Genomic DNA, 23,739 nt, shown 5'->3' on the forward strand with positions numbered 1-23,739 from the left:
CTTTCTTTGTTTTCTTCTTATTTATATGGCTATAGAACCTTTTACTATTGGTTTTAATTCCCTTTGCAAGGTCCAACTCTGCATGGCTTTTGGCCTTTCTCACTGTATTCCTACATGTTCTGGCCTCAAAAAGGTAGCTTTCCTTGCTAATCCCTCCCATCTTCCACTCCTTGTAGGGTTTCTGCTTTTTCTTAATCATCTCTCTGAGATGCTTGCTTATCCAGCTTGGTCTACAACTCCTGCTGATGAATTTTTTCCCCTTTCTTGGAATGCAGGCTTCTGATAGTTTCTGCAACTTTGACTTGAAGTAATTCCAGGCTTCCTCCACCTTTAGATCCACAAGTTCTTCAGTCCAATCCATTTCCCTAACTAATTTCCTTAATTTTTTAAAGTTAGCCCTTTTGAAATCAAAAACCCTAGTCACAGATCTATTTTTGTTTATCCTTCCATTTAGTTTGAATTGAATTAGGTCATGATTGCTCGAACCAAAGTTGTCCCCTACAACCATTTCTTCTGTGAGGTCCTCACTACTCACCAAAACCAAATCTAAAATGGCATTCCCTCTTGTCAGTTCAGCAACTACTTGGTGAAGAAATCCATCAGCTATCGCATTCAGGAAAATCTGAGCCCTATTATTATTACTAGCACTTGTCCTCCAGTCTATATCTGGGAAGTTAAAGTCTCCCATGATCACACAATTCCCATTAGTATTTACTTTATTAAAAACTTTAAAAAGGGCTCTATCCATATCCAAATCGGATCCCGGCGGTCTATAGCACACCCCAAGCACTATCCCAGGGGAGGCTCTAGTAGCTTTCTTCCCCAATGTGATTTTTGCCCAGACAGACTCTGTCTTATCCATTCCATCATTTCTTATTTCTTTACAGTCTACCTCATCATTGATATACAATTCTACTCCACCACCTTTACCTTTATTTCGGTCTTTCCTAAACAGCACATACCCTTCAATACCCGTAGTCCAGTCATGACTACTATTCCACCCTGTTTCTGTTCTCCCTAGAATATCTGGTTTCACTTCCTGCACCAGTAGCTCTAGTTCCTCCATTTTGTTACCTAGGCTCCTCGCATTGGTGTACAAACATTTTAATTTTTGCTGTTTGGCCTCGCTCACATTCTTTACCTGATTAGGCACAGTCATTCTACAGTCTTTATAACCTATTAGACTGGTATCCACACTGCCCTTCCTCTTTATGTCCATTCTCCTACCCATGACTGTATCCTTTCTTACTTCATTTTCTTCCCTCTCAGTGTTAAAATCCAGCGTGGAGATTACCTGGACATTGTTGTAGCAACCAGGAAAGGTACTAATAAACTTCAATAGGACTTTATTTTTAAAGTGGAAACCTCTTTACAAGTTGCTCCTGCACCCATGGTAGCTCTCACTCTGCCTCCTCAACTCCCCCCCCACCGTCCTTCCTGTTTCCTGTCCTTTCAGACTCCCAAAAGCCAGTGCTCCCAGTTCTAATAATTACAAGCAGCAACTAAACACCACATTCCCTCCTCTCTTAAGAAACTCTCTCAATTAAAATAAACATTGTTGTTTTAACCACAGGAACAAATATGAAACAAGACACTATACTTTGGCAGAAATATTACACTGAAAACACTGTAGATACTACATAACATAGTCTCTAGTCCAGACAGGTGGTCGTCTGGGTCTGACAGGCCGTCTCTCAAGCTCTGGTTCCAGTGCAATGTCTTGTTGTGTTGATACTACGGTGAAGTCATCCAGTGCAGACTGGGTGTTGGCATAATCTCCTCTTGGAGCATAGGCAGGTGCAAGATAAGAAGCATTCCATACCTGCCCATCAGAAATTCGATAGGTGTAAGGTCCCTTCTTCTCTATGATTTTAAGAGGAGCTGTGAATTTATGGTCCCCTTTGCATAAAATTCCAGGTTTTCGTATTCTAACGAAGGAACCATACTCAAACTTTGGTTCCTTAGCACCCCGCTGCTTATCTGTGAAAACCTTATACTTTGCGTGGTTCTGTTCAACTGTTTTTCTCACATCATCCTCGGTTGGGGCATCAGGTCATGCCTTTAACAGTCCAGCAATGTTCAGTTTAGTATTCATCTGTTTCCCATGCAATAACTCTGCGGGTGATCTTTGTGTTGTGGCATGTCGTGTAGCCCGGTATGCTTGCAAGAAATCAGTAGTGAAGGTTATCCACAATCGCCCTTCCAGTTTAGCCATTTGCAAACTCTCTTTCAAACTTCTGTTAAACCGTTCGATTTCCCCATTTGCTTGAGAGTAATATAAGGATGACCTTCTGTGTAAAATGTTCCTCTCTGCTAGAAAAGTTTCAAACTCCAGGGAAGTAAATTGACTACCATTATCTGAAACCAGTTCTTTGGGGTTACCTTCCTTGCTAAAAACTGAAGAGAGGAACTTAATTACTGTAGCAGAAGAGATTTGCGATGTAAACGCTACCTCCGACCATTTACTGAAATAGTCTATTAAGGTGATGGCATAACGACAGCCAATTGGAGCAGTACCAAAGGGTCCTATAATGTCAATCGCCACTTTTTCCCATGCAGTTTGAGAAAGAGGAACAAGCTGTAATGGAGGGGTACATGTCACTGCTGTCTTATCATGCATTTGGCAAGTGACACAGGATTTTATGAGAGCTTCAGTTTGAGAGTCCATCCCTGGCCATCAATACAGATCCCATACTCATTGTTTGGTTCTGACAATTCCTTGATGAGTATTGTGTGCCAGGTGTATGAGTTTTGACTGTAATTCTTCTGGCACAAGTAGCTGGTGTGTACCTCGTAGCACACAGCCATCAAGCAAAGAAAGTTGATCCCGAACTCTAAAATAAGGCAGCAAAACTGGGTCAAGGTTTTTAGGGTTACTGGGCCATCTCTTTGTCAGAAATTCCAATCGTTTTTGTTGAATTGGACACGCTGAACAAGCAGCTTGAAATTGTTCTTTTGTAACTGCAGTGCAGTGAGAGTGCTTGTAATAAGCGCAACTACTACATCCTCATCCTCCAGTGGACCATCTGGTGAAGGCAAGGCAGACAAGAAAGGCAATCAGTGACCACATTTTGGTTTCCAGGTTTATATTCCAGTTCATAATTGAAAGAGAGTAGTCTTGCAGACCATCTAGCAATACAGTATCCTGCTCTTCCCAGTCCTTTTGTGGTGAGCAACGTTGTCAAAGGGCTGTGGTCTGTGCACAACTTGAACGTGTGGCCCCACAGGTAAGTTCTCCATTTTTCAGTAGCCCAGACACAAGCAAGTGCTTCTTTTTGGACTGTAGAATATTTCCTCTCAGCATTACCTAGTATCTTTGAAGCAAATGCAACAGTCCTTTCTGTGTTGTCCTCATGAAGCTGTGTGAGGACAGCCCCAAGTCCATAATCAGAAGCATCAGTAGTTACAATTGTGGGCAATGCAGGAGTGAATAGTGCAAGTACTGGACTATGTACAATCAAGTCTTTCACCGTTTCAAAACTAGCTTGTGCATCCGTTGTCCACACTAAGGTTGAACTTCTCCGTAATAATTCTTGTAACAGTTCAATGACAGAAGCATAATTGGCAATGAATTTTGCGTACCAGGAGGTAAGACCCAAGAAGGAATGTAAGGTTTGCAAATCTGTTGGAGGAGGAGCATTTGAAATAGCCAGGACATGATCTGGATCAGGTTTTAGTCCAGCCTATGAAATTGTATGCCCCAGAAAGGAGAGTTCAGTTTGTCTAAATTTGCATTTGGACCTATTGAGCTTGAGGCATGCTTTGCTGATGCAGTTTAGTACAGACTGCAGGTTATTGTCATGCTCCTCAGAAGTATTTCCAAACACTATAATATCATCCAGATAGCACTGAACTCCACGTTGATTCTTCAGAATCAATTACATCATTTTTGGAAGGCACTTGGGACAGATGCAAGACTGTATGGAACACATTTAAAACGAAATAGTCCCTCATGTGTAATAAATACTGTGAGGTCTCTGCTATCTTCATGCAACATAACCTGGTAGTATGCGCTCTGCAAATCAAGAGTAGAAAACATCTTTGCTCCATGGAGTTCTGCAAATACTTCTTCTATGTGAGGAAGAGGATGGCTGTCAATCACAATAGCTTTATTTGGCTCCCTTAAGTCCACACAAAGGCAAATGCCTTCACCCTTCTTCTGCGTCACTATTATAGGTTAAACCCATTCCAAGGAGTCAATCTCTTCAATAATGCCCTTTTGAACAAGTTTCCTAAGTTCCTCTGAAACAGCTTCCTTGACTGAAAATGGTAAGTGCCGTAACTTCTGTTGTACAGGCATCACATTGTTTCTCATTTTAACTTTATGCAGAAACCCATAAGCACAGCTGAGTTTCTCCCCAACCTGGTGTTGGGTCCCAGCTGAAACTGGTGTGCTACCCTGAGATTTGAAGCAGCCAATACATCTCTGCCAAGGATAGGAGGGCCTTTGTGGACAATATAGAACTCTGCAGTTACACAGCAATCACCAAAAGTAACTATTGCTGGCAGCCAGCCACATACCAGAATATGGTTTTTCAAATAGCACACCAAGTGAAGTTTGGGTTCAGTAAGAGGCACATCTTTAAAGTAATGCAAATAGATGGAATCAGGTAGTATAGATACTGCTGAGCCAGTGCCCAACATTAGCTGAATAGAGTGTGATTTGCCTGAGGGTATGGCGGAAACATTTACATTGCACTTTATTTGTTCTGGAATATGTGCAGTAGTGATTTTGTCCACGCTCAGCACAGTAACATCTGGTATTGTAACTGCATGCACCTGTTGATTGAACTGGCTGCTGCAACATACTTTAGCAAAATGCCCAATCTTTTTGCAATGATTGCACTGAGCTACTTTTGCCGGACATCCTGTGTAGCTTGCAAGGTGTTGTGGGGATCCACAGCGAAAGCATGCTTTTACTGTATTTTGAATTTGCTGAGTTGGTGGTTTTCCATTAGTTTTCCTCTTGTAATCGTTTGTCTGCAGGGATAGCAAACTTTTCTGCAGAGGAGTCACAGCCTGGACTGTGCATCCTGTATCCATGCTCATTATTTTGTCTTCAGCTGTAGCTGACTCAATCTGAGTAGCAATGGTTATTGTTTTTTCTAGTGTAAATTGTGGTTCTAGAAGTAAGCGTTCTCTTACATGAAGCATGGTTGTTTTCTCAATGAGCTGGTCTCTAATAATCTCATCTGCCATAGTCCCAAAGTCACAAGTTACAATCAGACTCCTCAGGGAAGCAATATACTGCATTATAGTCTCCCCTGTTTTCTGCTCATGATGGCAAAATCTGTAGCAATTAGCTAGTACATTCATTTTTGGCACAAAAAAGTTCTTTAATGCAGTGAGTGCAGTCTCATGTTTATCATCTGCAAGGGGAAAAGTGTAAAATATACGCTGCCCTTCTGCTCCTAGGCAGTGGATTAGCAGAGCACGCTTTCTTACTTCAGAAATCTCTGTAGCAGTGATTGCAAGCAGATAAGTCTCAAACATATGGATCCAGGCAGTAAAAGCAATTGGAGGCTCACCTGGGCTTTGCAGAAAGGGTGCAGGTGGGTTCAGAGGCAGAAGATTCATCCTCATCGCCAAAATGTTGAAGCAACCAGGCAAGGTACTAACAAACTTCAATAGGACTTTATTTTTAAAGTGGAAACCTCTTTACCAAGCTGCTGCTGCACCCTTGGTAGCTCTCACTCCACCTCCTCAACTTCCCCCCCTCCTTCCTGTTTCCTGTCCTTTCAGACTCCCAACAGTCAGTGCTGCCAGTTCTAATAATTACCAGCAGCATCTAAACACCACAGACATCTCCCAACCATCTCCCCCAGATTCCTAGTATAAAGGTCTCTTGATCAGTTGTGCCATCCTCCATCCTAGAAGTCTATTGCCCCCCTTTACTCAGGTGAAGTCCGTCCTGAGAGAACAGTCCTCTGTCCATGAATGCTTCCCAGTGGCAATACATCCCAAAGCCATCCTTATAGCACCACTGCCTGAGCCATCTGTTGAGCATCATAATCTTGTCACACCTTTGTTGCCCTTCTCTAGGAACAGGCAGAATCCCACTGAAGATCACCTGAGCCTTGATTTCCTTAAGCATCTTCCCTATCCTGGCAAAGTCTTCCTTGATATGTTCCAGTGAGAATCTAGCCGTATCATTTGTTCCCACATGAAGGACAATCAGTAGATTCTTTCCTGCTCCCATTAGGATCCTCTTCAGCCTCAGGTCCACATCCCGTATCTTAGCACCCGGCAGACAGCACACCCTTCTGTTCTCTGGATCAGCTCTTGTTACGGGCCTGTCTGTTCTTCTCAGTAAGGAGTCCCCAGTCACATAGACCTGCCTTTTCCTGGTGATGGTGCGATTCTCCAGTCTATCCCCTGTTCCTTCTGGCTGCAAGTCCTCTTGATTCCTATTGTCCCTTGCAATCCTCTTCAACCCATCCCGTATCCTCCTGGGGCTCATATTTGGTGTTATCTCCATTGACTCTTGCCCTCTTCCTATGGGACTAGCTGCTCTTCTCTTCTTCCTTGCCCTCTCACCTTCAGTGACCACCTGCTGTGCCCCTTCTTTCACTTTCCAACTCCGCAAACCTGTTCCTGAGCTCTGTTTCTCCTTTACTAGCCCGTCTTTTCCTCTGCCTGGTTCTCTTAGTCATATGTTTCAGCTGCCCACTTTCCTCACCCAGCAGTCTCCCTTCAGAGTTCTTTGGTACTGCTTCCATCTGCAAGTCTGAGCTTTTCCCTTCACTCTCTTCATGTCTTTGCCCCATCATCTGCTCGAATCCCTTTCTAAACTCAACCAGAGTTTCCACCTACATTTCCAATCCTCAGATCTTTTCTTCCATCAGCTCTATCAGGCCGCACTGCATGCAGATGAAACTCTTTTCAGGTACCCCCTCCAGGATCATGTACATGCCGCAGCTTGTACATCCAGTCATCTTCATTGTGTCTTCCACTGCTTGGGTCACTACCACTGCTGCCTCATATCTGTCATAGCCTTCTCACTTAAGTCCTGTTAGTCTGGGAAACATAAACCAAACCAAAATACCACACCCCACAGCAAAACAAACCCTCAACAAGCACCAAAACACTGCCAGACCAGCACATACTCCCTTCACTGTCTGTTCCTTTGCCTGGCTCTCTTAGTCTTCCCCCCAAACTCCCCTTACAAACTCCCACTCAAACTCCCCTGTTTATAGCTCTGTTTGCTGGCTCCTGCAATCTCAAAGGCTCTTGAGCTTGGGTTCTGCTAAAGGGTAAATATGCCCAAAGGGGATCTTTTCCTCTGGCTGGAGCTCTACAGGGCAGTCACAGTCGGTGTGAGGGTGGGACATCGGTGTTCTCTTCATTGACCATATCTGCAAGGTCATTATACTTGACTGGAATTAAGGAACTGGTATTTTTGAAGTTGATGTAGTACCATGCAGGAAGGGTGCTTTTCCAATGGCCGGTTCCATCTCCCCCCACCACCCCCAGATCTTCCTAGACATCACAGACAGCAAAACCTGGAGTTGAATCATACCTCCTGCTCTGCCCAGGAAATTCTGGAGTTGTGGAGGGAGAGCCAGGGGAGCCCCCAAAGTGCTGCAAAATACGCAGATCAAACTGTATAATCTTCTGGTGGTTCTGGATTTTGATCTGGAGAACTGCTATGGGGTTTTCTCCTGGGGACACAAAGTCCTGGGACATCCCTGTCATATAAAGCAATTATGCAGGCCCTTGTGCTGCCTACCCACCAGCATTTACTGGAGGTATGCAAGTTCAGAATTCTGCCCAACATTTCAGCATCTCTCTATCTCTATAGGTCAGTTTAATTAACAAAGAAATGAATGACTTTGTTAAAGGTTCAACTCTTTTCTATTGCCTCTAATGTACCTTTGTATATGGTATTTTATGATCCATGATGTGCAGGCCTTTGTAATGCCTGCATGGCAGAAGCAACAGAAATAAAACATTCTTAATCTAGTGAAAACAGTGTACAAGAAAAATTAGCTGTTCTCTGGCAGGGCAAGAATGTGAAGTGGCCACACATTCTGGTAAAATTATGAAGCAAGGGTCAGATTTCCAGAGGTATTTAGGCACCCAAAGATGCAGACAGGACTCCTAGTGGGATTTTCATGGGCATCAGTGTTTGAAAATCCCAATAGGCACCTATCTGCATCTTTATGTGCCTAAATCCCTTTGAAAATCTGCCGCTAAGAGCTCTGAAAAGTTACCAGGGTGATGAGCAGATAGAAGATAATGCATATAGAGAGATGGTGTATGTGTGGGACGGATCCTTATTTGGGTTTCCATAACTACCAGTACTTTCATCCCAGCATTGGGTTTCCAATGTTCCCATCACCACTGTACATAGGTGCTTGGTTTTCTGATATCTCTATATCTGATGCAGCCAGATTCCCTACTTGCTCTAGCTAGCAGGTGCACAGAGCACTCATAACAAAAAGGGAGAAAATGTAGACATCTTAGGAAGTGTGTAAATTACCCTAAGAGTTGCTACCCTGTGGTCTCATCACTAATAAGGCAGGGGGCAGATGGTAAAAGAATTGCACAGACAATCCAGGAAGCAAAAGTGGATGGGAATCTGGGAGGCAGTGACCATGAGTTGGTTGAGTTCAGGATCCTGACACAGGGAAGAAAGGTAAGCAGCAGGATACGGACCCTGGACTTCAGGAAAGCAGACTTCAACTCCCTCAGGGAACGGATGGGTAAGATCCCCTGGGGGACTAACATGAAGGGGAAAGGAGTCCAGGAGAGCTGGCTGTATTTCAAGGAATCCCTATTGAGGTTACAGGGACAAACCATCCCGATGTGTCGAAAGAATAGTAAATATGGCAGGCGACCAGCTTGGCTTAATGGTGAAATCCTAGCGGATCTTAAACATAAAAAAGAAGCTTACAAGAAGTAGAAGGTTGGACATATGACCAGGGCAGAGTACAAAAATATTGCTCGGGCATGTAGGAATGAAATCAGGAGGGCCAAATCGCACCTGGAGCTGCAGCTAGCGAGAGATGTTAAGAGTAACAAGAAGGGTTTCTTCAGAAATGTTGGCAACAAGAAGAAAGCCAAGGAAAGTGTGGGCCCCTTACTGAATGAGGGAGGCAACCTAGTGACAGAGGATATGGAAAAAGCTAATGTACTCAATGCTTTTTTTGCCTCTGTCTTCACAAACAAGGTCAGCTCCCAGACTGCTGCGCTGGGCATCACAAGATGGAGAATAGATGGCCAGCCCTCTGTGGAGAAAGAGGTGGTTAGGGACTATTTAGAAAAGCTGGACGTGCACAAGTCCATGGGGCCGGACGAGTTGCATCCGAGAGTGCTAAAGGAATTGGCGGCTGTGATTGCAGAGCCATTGGCCATTATCTTTGAAAACTCGTGGTGAACGGGGGAAGTCCTGGATGACTGGAAAAAGGCTAATGTAGTGCCCATCTTTAAAAAAGGGAAGAAGGAGGATCCTGGGAACTACAGGCCAGTCAGCCTCACCTCAGTCCCCAGAAAAATCATGGAGCAGGTCCTCAAAGAATCAATCCTGAAGCACTTACATGAGAGGAAAGTGATCAGGAACAGTCAGCATGGATTCACCAAGGGAAGGTCATGCCTGACTAATCTAATCGCCTTCTATGATGAGATTACTGGTTCTGTGGATGAAGGGAAAGCAGTGGATGTATTGTTTCTTGACTTTAGCAAAGCTTTTGACACCGTCTCCCACAGTATTCTTGTCAGCAAGTTAAAGAAGTATGGGCTGGATGAATGCACTATAAGGTGAGTAGAAAGTTGGCTAGATTGTCAGGCTCAACGGGTAGTGATCAATGGCTCCATGTCTAGTTGGCAGCCGGTGTCAAGTGGAGTGCCCCAGGGGTCGGTCCTGGGGCCGGTTTTGTTCAATATCTTCATAAATGATCTGGAGGATGGTGTGGATTGCACTCTCAGCAAATTTGCGGATGATACTAAACTGGGAGGAGTGGTAGATATGCTGGAGGGCAGGGATAGGATACAGAGAGACCTAGACAAATTGGAGGATTGGGCCAAAAGAAATCTGATGAGGTTCAATAAGGATAAGTGCAGGATCCTGCACTTAGGATGGAAGAACCCAATGCACAGCTACAGACTAGGGACCAAATGTCTAGGCAGCAGTTCTGCAGAAAAGGACCTAGGGGTGACAGTGGACGAGAAGCTGGATATGAGTCAGCAGTGTGCCCTTGTTGCCAAGAAGGCCAATGGCATTTTGGGATGTATAAGTAGGGGCATAGCGAGCAGATCGACGGACGTGATCGTCCCCCTCTATTTGACATTGGTGAGGCCTCATCTGGAGTACTGTGTCCAGTTTTGGGCCCCACACTACAAGAAGGATGTGGATGAACTGGAAAAAGTCCAGCGAAGGGCAACAAAAATGATTAGGGGTCTGGAACACATGACTTATGAGGAGAGGCTGAGGGAACTGGGATTGTTTAGTCTGCGGAAGAGAAGAATGAGGGAGGATTTGATAGCTGCTCTCAACTACCTGAGAGGTGGTTCCAGAGAGGATGGTTCTAGACTATTCTCAGTGGTGGAAGAGGACAGGACAAGGAGTAATGGTCTCAAGTTGCAGTGGGGGAGGTTTAGGTTGGATATTAGGAAAAACTTTTTCACTAGGAGGGTGGTGAAACACTGGAATGCGTTGCCTAGGGAGGTGGTGGAATCTCCTTCCTTAGAAGTTTTTAAGGTCAGGCTTGACAAAGCCCTGGCTGGGATGATTTAATTGGGGATGGGTCCTGCTTTTGAGCAGGGGGTTGGACTAGATGACCTCCTGAGGTCCCTTCCAACCCTGATATTCTATGATTCTATGATTCTATGATTTTGAGTTTCAGAGCAACTTAGCTTTTTACTATGAGTTCTGAGGGGTAGGGACAGGCTGCACAACCCATTACCCCTCCTCGGAGTCCTTCACTGGCTGCCTATCTGTTTCCTAACATGTAATAAAATGGTCTTTCTTGTTTTCAGAACGCTCAACCACTCCTTTTAGCACAAAGATATGCTGGATCTGGAAACGTGGCAGGCATGTAGGAACTGATCAAAAGCCTATTATCATCACTGGGAGTCTTTCTGTGGGTCCCCTCCATGGTGGAGAATACTTCTTTCCAGGGTATAAAAGCAGGAGGGAGTGTGGCTTCACTGGAGAGCCACAACCTTTGTGGAGCTACAAGATCTCCACTTTAATGACCCTGTCCTCCAGTTAATCAGCCATGGTTCAGGTGGGCACCTAGGGATCCACAAGACTTAGTGAACACTATCCACCCAGTTTGCTAAAAGGGTAGCTACACAGAATTTTCTTCCCTCTAAGCTCCTTTTTCTATATCTTCCCCCAGAGGGATAATCGGGCCCTGTGTTAAGCACGGTTTTGTGGTTTTCTCTATTTGTTTTGTTAATTGTATATCTTAATATAGTTTTCCTTAAGTTATAAAATGTACACCTAAAATCCACAGGATGTACAACAGTATTGGGGGCTCGTCTACACAGTGCAGCAATGCACAAGTGCATCAAGATGTTGTGCACTAACTGGTCCATGCATGAACTAAAAATTCCTTATTGCACATTAGCATAGTACTTTATCGTGTTAATGTGCACCATGGAACTTCACCAGCAGGGTCAACACAGGCCACTTAGTGGGTAATCCTTTGGTTCACTTGAGAAATCACAGCCTTCTATGTGTGCACTGTCAGACCATGTAGACAAGCCCTGCATTAACATTGCTGCACACACCTTCGCCCATGCGTTTTCTGATTTTGTGACTTTTTTCTGTGTAGCCATAATGGTGCATTGGTGCTGTCTTTTGCACTTCATTTTCCTTGATAATAAATATTCATCTTTGTCATGCAAGACCTTTTCAAGGAGCACATGACGGGTCAAATTGACCCAAAATTTAGGTTTTGTGGAAACAAGCTTTGCAAAACCTAAGCCCAACAGAAAAGTTTCAAGGTGTGTTTTTAAAGAAATAAATGTGCCTGTGTGGCATTTCCATCCTGAATACTGAAAGGTCTGTGCACATGCACGAAGCTACGACTGGTTAGACCCTGAAATGAAGCCACTTAGTCTATTGCCATCTCCAGGCTGAGAGAAATACAAAAAATAAACAAATGGAATAAGTGGTGTGACATTAATTCGATTTGTTAAAAATTCCTTCATTTACATTCTTAAGGTTTAAATTCATACATAACATCATTCTTCCTCTTCGTTAAAGAAAATAAGGTTTTTATCCGTATCTCCTGAAGATTTTTGTACGACATTTTATCAAAGCATTAGCACATATTAACTATTCTCTCGTGAAGAGGCAGTGTAAGACGAGTACCCTTAAAACCTGTCCCTGCTTAAACTCTCTTACATGCTTGTTGACTTCTCTCACCATAAGATGCTGGAAGAGCCAGGATCGCATTATATTGGTAGCGTGCTTCGGTAGGACTCCCCGTTTGTTCTTTGACTTTTTATCTTCACTGTCAAGGAGGGAGGTCAGATCCAGGTTAACCTACAGGGCAGGAAAGGAGAAAGAAAAGCTTAAATAACAGTGCAGGTAAAACTGTGTTGCCATGGTGACAAAACACACAATGGCTGCTTGATTTCACGGTGACTCTGCTGGGCTGCCGAGCTTTCTGCCATTCACAGAGGTAAAAACAAAATGGTTTAAGATGGATTTTATTAAAGCCTTTCTTCTGTAAGCTGGCGTAAAATACTTCATTTCTCAATGAAGATGTAGGATTGGCAAATGGAAAAAGAGAGATTTTAGTGTTTCTTTACTGGAGGTGATGTGGTAAATAGTAACTCCTTCATCACTCTTGCTTGTACCTGTTGTTTTCATTAAGTTCACATCAAAGTGATTGAACTGTGTCAGAGTCCTTGTCTGCTCTTGGGGATAATCTCAATTCAGCAACTGGGGGGCCAGTGTCTGGTGCAGCCATATCACTGTTAATCCAGATTTGCTCCAGTTTTAAATCTTGATTAGCTCAATCAATGCAAACTCCAGCTTGCCTTTGTCTACCCTGAGTGGTCAGCAGTGATACAGCTCTACTGGCTGCTGAACTGAGCTGTCCAAGGTCTAATTAGAATGTGGAGATGGTGGTAAAAGAATGTGCTATGTCTGTATATATGTAAATAGTAACAGGTAAGGTGCCAGTACACGGCGATTTAAGAATATGTAGCAGAGTTCTAGGGTATTAAGTACTGCATATGGATTCCTCTGGAAGCTCCTTACAGGCGGCTCTGGTCTTGCCGGACTGCAAATACAATGAATCTGGCAGGCAACCTTGATAAAATTTTCCTACTGAAAAAATATTCCAATTTGGCACAACTGACGCTAAGTGCCAATGCAAAGTATCATTCAAATATATTCCCTGCAGGCCCAGATGCTGCCTGCGTTGCCCACATCAGACACAGAACCCAGTTAGCCTTAGGCAGGAGTAGCAGTAACTTCCTTTTTTCTGAACAATCATTTGCTGCTTGAGATGAAAACCCTCAATCCATTAACGAATGTTAAACATGTGAGATTATTTCCAGAACAGCGGAGAAACATGGTTTTAAACAGAAAGGTGTGTGTGCATAAATACATAACCCCCAGGGAGATTCCTGGGGCTCAGTGTGATGGTGGTTCAGCAAGAGGCACATTGTCCCTTGTAAGGAAGGAAGGGGGCCAAGGAGAGACTCGGAGTCTGCTCAGCAACCCAGAGGGAGAGAGGAGAGCCACTATGTAGAACAGGGGCCCTGCTGGTTTGGGGAAGGATTGCAGGAGCCTGCTTAGAGCAAATGATTGACAAGGGAAAGCCAAGTTAGAAGACCTAGCCTGACCAATAGGGAGTGAGATGCCCTTCCCAGGGAGCCCCAAAGGGGAGAAGTCATTTTGGAGCAGTCTGCAGCCAGCCGGGGTAAGGGCAGGACTGCCTGTCAGGGATGGGGAGGACTGGTGAGTCCCAGGCCTGCGTGCAAGGTTCCCCCTGAGAACTAGCCTCTGGGGACCTGAAAGCAAGATCCCACAGCGTGAGCCTTTCCCGCTCCAAGGCAACACCCAGTTTGTAGAGTTTTGTTGGGAAAACTTCCCCCCAGCCTGGCTAAGTTAGCACCCAAGGTCCCTAGGTGAGATCAGTCACCACATGGCCACCTCTGCTCCGGGTGCTTATCCAGGGCTGCCACCTGCTGGGAGTGTGTTGAGCACTAGGGCCGGAGACTACAGTTTGGAGTTTAGTAGAGTTATTGTAACCTGCACCGTGAGCCCTGCACCCCTTGGGGGGGAGGGGAAATCCTGGCACCAGAAGCAGACTGACTCCTGCATGGAGAGGACGCCTGCCAGCAGTGATCATCAGCCCCTCTGCAGTGCTGAGGAGTCCAGAGCCATGTCTGAACCTGCGGCTCTATCATGGAGTTGTGAGTGCACCATCCTTCAGTTAGCTTATCAGAGAAATTGTCTGGGAGACCCCTACTCCCTGAACTGCGTCCTCAAGCCTGGGGGGAAAGGTTTGGGGATTGTATTACCTGCTGCCTATTAAATCTGCAGAGGGACTTACCACCCTACCACGTGTGAATCCTTTGGGCTGTATTGAACCCAGTCAGCCACATTGGTAGCTGCTGCTGCACCGAAGATCTCATGGTCACAGTTATCAAGGACCCCTGTGAAATACGCATCCCAATGGGACACTAATTGTACATTTGCTATATCAGGTCACATGCCAGGGAAATTCACAAGTATTATCAGCATTGACACCGGTGACCCTGAGAATAGTGTTTTACCCTGTTATGTTATATTCACCTTCTGTTTTATAGAATTACTGGTAAATATATTGTAATGTGTTTTTGTTATCTCTTGGTAGTCTGCAACTGTCTGCAAGTAAGTGGGGCTTTCCCTGTGATTAGACTTTTCCTCCCAAGCTGCCCTGGTGACTCTGCCAGAAAGGAGCGAGGCAGGCGGAGGTGCTGCCAAATACATTCATATGGGAAGAAAAAGAAGTTACATCCTGTTGAGCAGATGGCAGGATCCAGAAGAACCCAGGCCTGTCCATCAAAACCCATGAGGAGATTGGCGTTAACGGAGGTAACAAGGTGGATAGGTGGCACTATATATATTCTTGGGAAGCAGAAAGAGAGAGTTTTAATGAAGTTACAGGAAACTGGCTGAAATCTCAACATCAACTTAAAGCCTTTTCTTTTCTTTTTAGGTTCTTCATCAAAACACTTCTCCTGTATGAATTAAACATCATTATGGCAGCCCTGTGTCAGGTATAAATGATTCCCTCAGGCAAAGATTGTGATGTATTGCAGGGCCTAGGCTGAATAAATTACCCAGGCAGAAGAGGAATAGCATCAGGAGGTGCTTGTCCAGGGCTCTGTCACTGCCACAATATTCCCAGCATACTTGTATTTCACACAACTGATCAGTTTCACTGTATGATCTGAGCCAGCAATTCCCTTTATACATTAAAAAGAACCTAGATTTGGATTTTATTTTTTCTTCCTCATTCAGGCTCAAAGAGCTGAGGACAAGGTATGGACCAGGGAGGATGCAGTAGTGAAAATGCACTTCCAAGGGTTTTATTAAGCTTGGTAAAATGAGAAATAAATGCATTAATGTGAAAAGAAGGTGAGTGCAAGTTCAAAGGGCTCTAAGGCTGTTCAGGTGCTATCTGGTTTCCACTGACGCAGAGTGAAATGTTGAAACTGAAATGCAGGGTCTCACCTGTGTAGCACTAGAAGCTTGATTTTCCCCAGGTCAGAGCATGCCAAGGGAAGAAACTAACTGGAATTCATTTGCAATGGCAAGAAATACCTACGCAGAATTTACCGGGGACTGTGGCAGGTGAACAAAATTAGCTACTCTGCTCTTAGCTAGGGTCAAAAGGGGAGAGGGCTCGCTGTCTGGGAGTAATGGAGTCTGCACTGTGATCGGATGCAGAGATAAAAGGGGCGGGCTCCTTCGGGCTCTTATTCATTCCCTGGGTGCTTTTCTATATCAAACAAAGCAGCAGGGTAGTTTGTGCCCTCTGTGTTACCCTCTAAATGCAGAGGCTGCATTATTACTCCTGGGAACCCGCGACTCTTCAGGAAGTTTGATCCTGGGTCTTACGCTTTGTATTTGAATAGTTTCATATCCCAGTGATTTTTACCACCCCATCCCATGTTGTTAGAGACATAAACAAAGTCAGTCTCACCAGATCTTTCACAGCCTCCCATCCATCAGGTAGCTTTTCTGGAGAACACGTGAGTATGACTTTCCATGACCTCCGTGACTTCTGAGCAGTTTGGGAGTGTGGGAGGGGGCTCAGGGCTGGGGCAGGGGGTTGGGGTGCCTGGCGGCGCTTACCTGGGGGGGCGTTCCCTGACTCCCACTGACATGTCCATGCAGCTCCTAGGTGGAGTGGCCGGGGGCTCCGCACGCTGCCCATTCCTGCATGTGCCAGCCCCGCAGCTCTTATTGGCTGCGGTTCCCAGCCAGTGGGAACTGCAGAGCCGGCATTGTGGTGGGAGCAGTACGTGAAGCCCCCATGGCCGCCCCTCCCCCTATGAGCTGCAGAGACATGCCAGTTGGATCTGGGTAGGGAGCCCGCCAGCCCTGCCAACCCTCCCCCCCTCCAGGACCAGCAGGGGGTCCCACACCATGCGCTGCCGCCTGGTCCCCCCTCCCAGCACCAGCAGGAGTCCTGGGCTGTGTGCTGCCACCCACCTCCCCAGAGCACTCGTGGTCCCACGGCTCAAGTTTTATAGTAAAAGTCATGGACAGGTCTCGGGCCGTGACTTGTTGTTTACTGCCCGTGATCTGTCCATGACTTTTACTAAAAATACCTATGACTAAAAAGTAGGCTTACACATGAGTGATGCGGCCACTGAATTCTCCAAAATGTTCACGTCTCAAATGAGCAGGTCTCCCCCACGCAAAAATAATTAAAAATTATAAATAATGGATGGCATCTCCATACCACTGAGATGGTGCCCACAGCCATCTGTGCGGGATGTCAAGGGGCTCCCTTTGGAATTTTCTGCCTTGGGTGCAGGCAGTATTATGGAAGGCTGCCATTTCCATAGTTCAGGTTGAGAAGAACTTTCTGTTTAAGAACTGACTTTCCAAGTGCTGAAAAATCCACTTCCCTAGGGGGTTTGTCATAAAATGTGTTATGCTACAAGAGGGACTGGGATATACATTGTGCTATAAATTTAGGGTTATTTGGTCAAGGGGTTCCCAAAATATAGACCCTCTCCAAAAAATGAGCACTTCGAACATTTTCAGATTTATATAACTTTTTTTGCTGAGTGCTACAGAAAAACTATGGCTCTGACTCTCATAATAATATTGTGGTGGATTGAAAACTGATATGGCATGACATTTTGATTGAGAAACTAGAATGATACAGAATCAACTTGGCACACATTAAATGGATTAAAAAACATTGCTAACTGATAGGTCTCAAAATGCAATTGTAATCAGAGAATCATCACTGAGCACTTGTATTTCTAAGTGGGGTCCCACAGGAATCAGTTCCTGACCTTATGCTAGTTAACATTTTTATCAATGATCTGGAAGGAAAAAATATCAGCCGCTGACACAAAGATTGAGGGGAATGGCAAATAATGAAGAGGCTGGGTCCCTGATGCAGAGCAATCTGGACTGATTGGTAAACTGAGACAAGCAGACAATATGTATTTCAATTCAGCCAAATGTAAAGTCATACATTTAGCAACAAAGAATGTAGACCATACTTACATGATGGGGGACTCTATCCTGGGAAGCAGTGACTCTGAAAAATACTTGGGGGTCAGAGTGGATAATTAGCAGAACATGAGCTCCCAGTGTGATGTTGTGGCAAAAAGGACTAATGCGATACTTGAATGTATAAACAGGAGAATCCTGAGTAGGAGTCGAGAAGTTATTTTACCTCTGTATTTGGCACTGTTGCAACCACTACTGGAATCCTGTGTCCAGTTCTGATGTCCACACTTGAAGAATGTTGAAAAATTGGTGAGAGTTCAGAAAATAGCCACAAGAATGATTGAAGGATTAGAAAACATGCCTTATAGTGAAAGACTCAAGGAACTCCATTTATTTGGCTTATCAAAGAGGAGGTTAGGGGTTGCCTTGATCACAGTCTAGAAGTACCTACATGGAGAACAGAAATTTCATAGAGGGCTCTTCAATCTAACAGAAAAAGGTAGAACATGATCCAATGTCTGGACATTGAAGCTAGACAAATTCAGATTACAAATAAGGTGCAAAGTTTTAACGAGTGTAATTAACTATTGGAACAATTTACCAAGGTTTGTGGTGGAATCTCCATCCCTGGAAATGTTCAGATGTTTTTCTAAAAGATCTGCACTAGTTCAAACAGGAATTATTAATACAGGCCTGTGTTATACATGAGATCAAACTAGATAATCACAATACTTCCTTCTGGCATCATAATATATTAATCTGAGTGGGGTCCTGGTCCATGATGATGGCTCATAGGCAGTGTGATAATACAAATAATAAATAGCACCCCCTTAGATTTGGGAGCCAAGAGGGGCCATTGTGATCATATACATGATCCTCCTGCATAACATAGCCCAGAAAATAGGGATCCCTGATTCCTCATCCCTGGATCAATAGAGCTAGATCTAATCCTGTGGGTCAGTGACAGTGTATGGACAAGAGAGCACAACATAATGCAGAAAATGGTAGGTTTTCTTGGTTATGTAGCATAGTGTGTGCCATGTTCCACTGTAGTGGCTGATCCACACTGAGGATAATCATCTGTTGCCACCACTTTAACTCTTTAACTCAAATAGTAGATGTCTGTACTGTGGATCTGAAGTTCTTGTAGGTATGTGGCACTTCTCCAAAAAAGGCCATGCATTTGGAGTTTAATGTACCCACCCATATGTGCTGTGGCAGAGCTCTGTCCTTGTCTCCGTGGGTCCTGCATTTCCTGGCGGATTTCACTAACCTCAGAAGCTTACTGTGACCCTCCACATAGCCCTTCTCTCTCTAGAGGCAAGGGTCACAGATTACTGAGCCATTTTCATCATAAGCCAGCAAGGGAGCTGAGGAGAAGCAACCTTCCCTCGCACAGTCTCTGTTGTCTCCCAGCCTCAGTGATTAATTGGGGAAGGGAGGGGGGAGCCTGGGCCCGCCCTCTACTCCAGGCTCCAGCCCAGGGACCCTAATAGTAGCAGCTATGGTAGCTGACTTTTTGGAAATAGGACATGTACAATTCCCTGGGCCACTTCCTCACAGCAGCCCCCACTCAATATCTCCTTCACCAATACCTCAGGGCCTCCTTCCTTGCACCTGATATGGATTTGTACTGCTTAGTTCCTCCAACAGTGTGGCTTCCTCCTACAGCTCCTGACATGCGCACCTCACTGACTAACTTTTAACTAGTTCCAGCCAGCCCTTGATTGGCTTCAGGTGTCCCAATCAACCTAGCTAGCTCCACTGCTTTCTAGAAGGATCTTAATTGGTGCCAGGTGTCTTGATTAACCTGAAGCAACTGCCATTTGCTTAGCATGGTACCAGGGATTTGTTTAGCCAGGGGCTAACATACCTGTTTGTCACTAATTCACTCAAGCCATCTGGCCTTGCCCCGTCACAGTGCACACATATCATATCATTTGAAAGTTTATTTTATGTACTGTGACAAAGTTCTGCCTCTGCCTTGGTGGGTCCTGCGCTTATTGGCAGATTTGCTCGCCTCAGAGATTCAGGGCAACCCTCAGTTTGGCCACTTTTCCTAGTGGCTCAAACTGCCGTTCACTAAGCTAAGCTCATCACTGGCCAGCATGGGGAAAAAGAAGGAGAACAATCCCTGCAGTCTCTGCTGGTCCACCTAGTGGGACCCACAGTCCAGGTCAACACTTCCTGTATCCAATAGGGAGTTGGGAGGATGGGGGGAACCTGGGCCTGGCCTCTACTCCGGGTTCCAGCCCAGGGCCCTGTGGATCACAGCTGTCTATAGTGTTTTGTGTAACACCTGTGTGACAGCTACAACTCCCTCAGCTACTTCCCCATGGCCTCCTTCCAACATCTTCTGTATCCTCACCACAGGACCTTCCACCTGATGCCAGAGAGCGTTTGTATTCCTCAGTCCTCCAGCAGCACGCCTTCTCACTCTCAGCTCCTTGTGCGCCCCTCACTGACTGAAGTGAGGTCCTTTTTAAACCAGGTGCCCTGATTAGCCTGCCTGTCTTAATTGATTCTAGCAGCTTCTTAATTGGCTCCAGGTGTCCTAATTAGCCTGTCTGCCTTAACTTGTTTCAGTAAGTTCCTGATTGTTCTGGAACTGCCCCCGTTACCTTACCCAGGGAAAAGGGACCTGCTTAACCTGGGGCTAAGATATCTGTCTTCTATCACTCTCCTGTGGCCATCTGGCCCAACCCTGTCACATACCCTCCCCCCGGCTCAACACCGTGGGGTTGGGCAACTTGGTATGTCAGGCAGTGTACCCATGAGAAGCCATCTGCATTGCCATGGTGGCTTCCAGCCGGGTGTTGTATGATGAATTGGAAAGGTTGTAGGGACAGGAACCATCTGGTCACCCTTGCGTTCTTCTCTTTATTTCGTTGCATCCACTGGAGGGGTGCATGGTCAGTCACAAGGGTAAACCATCGTCCCAGCAGGTAATAACTAGTGTTTCCATGGCCCATTTCACAGCAAGGCACTCTCTCTCAACCACTGCATAGTTCTGCTCTCTCAGGAGGAGTTTTCTGCTGAGGTGGAGGATCGGGTGTTCTTTGTCTCCGACCATTTGCGATAGGACAGCTCCCAATCTGACTTCAGATGCATCTGTCAGTAAAATGAATTTTTTGTTGAAGTCCGGGGCTATAAGCATGGGGTTACTGCAGAGGGCTGTCCGTAGATCTGTGAATGCTTTCTCTGCGGCATCTGTCGACTTCACCATGTCTGGACCCCAGGCTTTTATCAAGTCCATCAGGGGACTCACTCTGGTGGTGAAATGGGGAATAAATTGCCGGTAGTACCCCACCACACCCAGAAATGCCTGGATTTGTATTTTCCGAGTTGGCCAGGGCCAATTTTCGATAGCCTCCAGTTTGTTTAGTTGGGGCTTGACCATGCCCCTTCCTACAATGTAGCCAAGGTATTTAGCCTTGGCTAGCCCTACAGCACACTTGGCTGGGTTGGCTGTGCGACCTGCCCATCTTAGCATGTCCAGTACCGCTTCCACCTTTTCCAAGTGGGTCTCCCAGTCGGGGGTGTCAATAATCACATCATCCAGGTATGCAGCTGCATAACTGGTATGGGGCCGCAGGAGCTTGTCAATAAGACGCTGGAAGGTGGCAGGTGCCCCATGCAGTCCAAAAGGAAGAACAGTATATTGAAACAGACTCTCTGGTGTAGAGAATGCTGTCTTTTCTTTCACTTCTTTGGTAAGGGGAATCTGTCAGTATCCCTTTGTTAAATCAAGAGTGGTCAAAAATTGGACATTGCCCAGGTAGTCAACTAACTCATCAATATGGGCTATGTGATAGGCATCAAATTTGGATAGCTCGTTCAGCTGGCAAAAGTCATTACAAAACCTAGTGGTGCCATCGGGTTTGGGCACCAACACAATCAGGCTCAACCACTGACTGTTGGACTCTTCAATGACTCCCAGCTCCAACATCCTTTTCACCTCTGTCTTGATCTCTTCCCTTTTTGCCGCTAGGACCTGGTAGGTCCTTAATGTTACCTTCGCCCCAGGGTCTGTGATAATGTGGTGATATGCTTCAGTGGTCCAGCGTGGTTTGGTTGAAAACATGTCCTGGTATTGGTTGATCATCTCAGTTACCTCCTTCTTCTGTTTCGCTGTCAGATCAGTGGATATCCTCATCTGCTCCTGCAGGTTATTTTATTATTATCCTGGATTGGGGTCTCTTGGGCCACTACACATGCCTCTCACTGGTGACAAGGCTTTAAGAGGTTAATGTGATAAATCTGTTCTTGTTTCCAGCATCCAGGTTGCCACACCTTGTAGGTTACTTCCCCCATGGGTTCAACCACCTCATAGGGCCCCTGCCATTGGGCCAAAAGCTTGCTTTCTGCCGTAGGTACCAACACCATCACCCGATCCCCTTGTTGGAACTTGTTGCAGCTGACTACATTTCACAAGCTTCCCTGAAATAAGCATGATCGCACTCCCTGAATCAACCAGTGCTGTGGTCTCTGCCCCATTTAGTTTTACTGGTCTGCTGTACATATGCAGGGTTAGTGTGACCCCCACCAGGTGGATTAGGAATCATAGGTCTGCCCAGTTCCCCAGGTTACACTGAATAGGCTCCTCGGCACTGGGACACTGTGCAGCTATGTGTCCCCACTCCCCGCAGGCATAACATCTGTATGGAGCCCTAGGCATTCCCCGGTCTCTTGGTTTGGGGAGTCTAATGACACTATCTTCTTCCCCCTCAGTGCTCTGACTCTTTATGGCCTCCGGTGGGCCTTCAGCCCCTCTCTTTTTCTACCTGGGCCCTCCTGGCGGCCCAGTCGCCTGAGCTCTGGGGCTTGGTGCTACTAATTTAACCCAGGGTGCGTCTTCCTTAACTGGTCGGGTCAGCTCCCTTGCCATCCTTTGCCTCTCTACCAGTGCGACAATCTCATCGTAGGTGGAGGGTTCATTCTGGCTTACTCAGGTGCAAAGGTCTGGTGGTAGTCCTCTCATGTACCGGTTGATGACCAGAATGTCTAGTATCTCCTCCGGACTCTGGGACTCAGTTTGTAACCACTTTCGTGCAAAATGGATGAGGTCATATAACTGGGACCGCAGGGTTTTGTTCTCCTGGTACCTCCACTCATGATATTGTTGGGCCCACACTGCAGTCGTTACCCCAGATCTGGCCAGGATCTCTGCTTTCAGCTAGGGGTAGTCTGCCGCAGCCTCTTCAAGCAAATCATAGTAGGCCTTCTGGGCCTCCCCATACAGGAATGGAGCGAGGATTCCAGACCACTGTTCTTGGGTCCAAGCCTCCAGGAGGTATGCCTCTACATCTTCCTCCCTCGTCATTTTCTGCAGCCAATTGCTGGCCCATATGATCTGCGTCGCATCATGGCCATGGTTCAGCTCTATAAGGGCCTTTTCCTGGTTTACCAGTTCCTGCAACATAGTGCGATCTTGAGCAGCCTGGTCCATCAGCAGGCAATTAGTCTCTTGCTGCAGCTGCACTGCCTCCTGTTGGGTGGCTGCCTGGACACGGGTAGCCTCCTGCTGGGCAACTGTGGCTTGTATCAGTGCCCGCACTACCTCCTCTATTGTGGTGGGGGAAAAAAACCAAAAAACCCTCTCCTTTTTTTTTTTATAATAACACCCTCCTTCTTCTACCGCACTGTGCACACCAAATCCCACCCCTGACACCAGGTCAGATTCTAGCAGCTTCTTAATTGGCTCCAGGTGTCCTAATTAGCCTGTCTGCCTTAATTGGTTTCAGCAAGTTCCTGATTGTTTTGGAACTGCCCCAGTTACCTTATCCAGGGGAAAGGGACCTGCTTAACCTGGGGCTAATATATCTGTCTTCTATCACTCTCCTGTAGCCATCTGGCCTGACCCTGTCACAGTACATTTAGATGAGATATGATATGGAGCTGTCAAGTGGTGCCATAAACCTGTAGGCAAGGTTGAATGATAGTAACAAAATGAGTCTTTTGGGTTTTTTTCCCGAGTTCCAGAAACACTGCAACATAACTACATTTTTTACTGTAGAAGTTAATTTCAGCACATTAATGTGTACTTGTTGGTCAAAGCTACCAATCAACAATGTATTGAAAATTGA

General features: G+C 45.7%; 1 protein-coding gene across 4 annotated transcripts in view; it reads right to left on the bottom strand.

The window, feature by feature from the left end:
* PKNOX2 (PBX/knotted 1 homeobox 2) overlaps positions 1–23,739 on the bottom strand; it is a 330,589-nt gene that overhangs the window by 55,064 nt on the left and 251,786 nt on the right. For 3 of the 4 annotated variants that reach the window (XM_077839827.1, XM_077839826.1, XM_077839825.1), the window contains one exon: positions 12,377–12,496. The exons of the other annotated variant lie outside the window; for it this stretch is intronic. In XM_077839827.1, coding sequence (XP_077695953.1) covers positions 12,377–12,496 — 120 coding nt within the window. The remainder of the gene's footprint in view (positions 1–12,376; positions 12,497–23,739) is intronic. 4 annotated transcript variants of the gene reach the window in all.

The sequence above is a fragment of the Eretmochelys imbricata genome, chromosome 22 (genome assembly GCF_965152235.1).
Source record: "Eretmochelys imbricata isolate rEreImb1 chromosome 22, rEreImb1.hap1, whole genome shotgun sequence".
In the NCBI taxonomy this organism is placed as follows: Eukaryota; Metazoa; Chordata; order Testudines; family Cheloniidae; genus Eretmochelys; species Eretmochelys imbricata.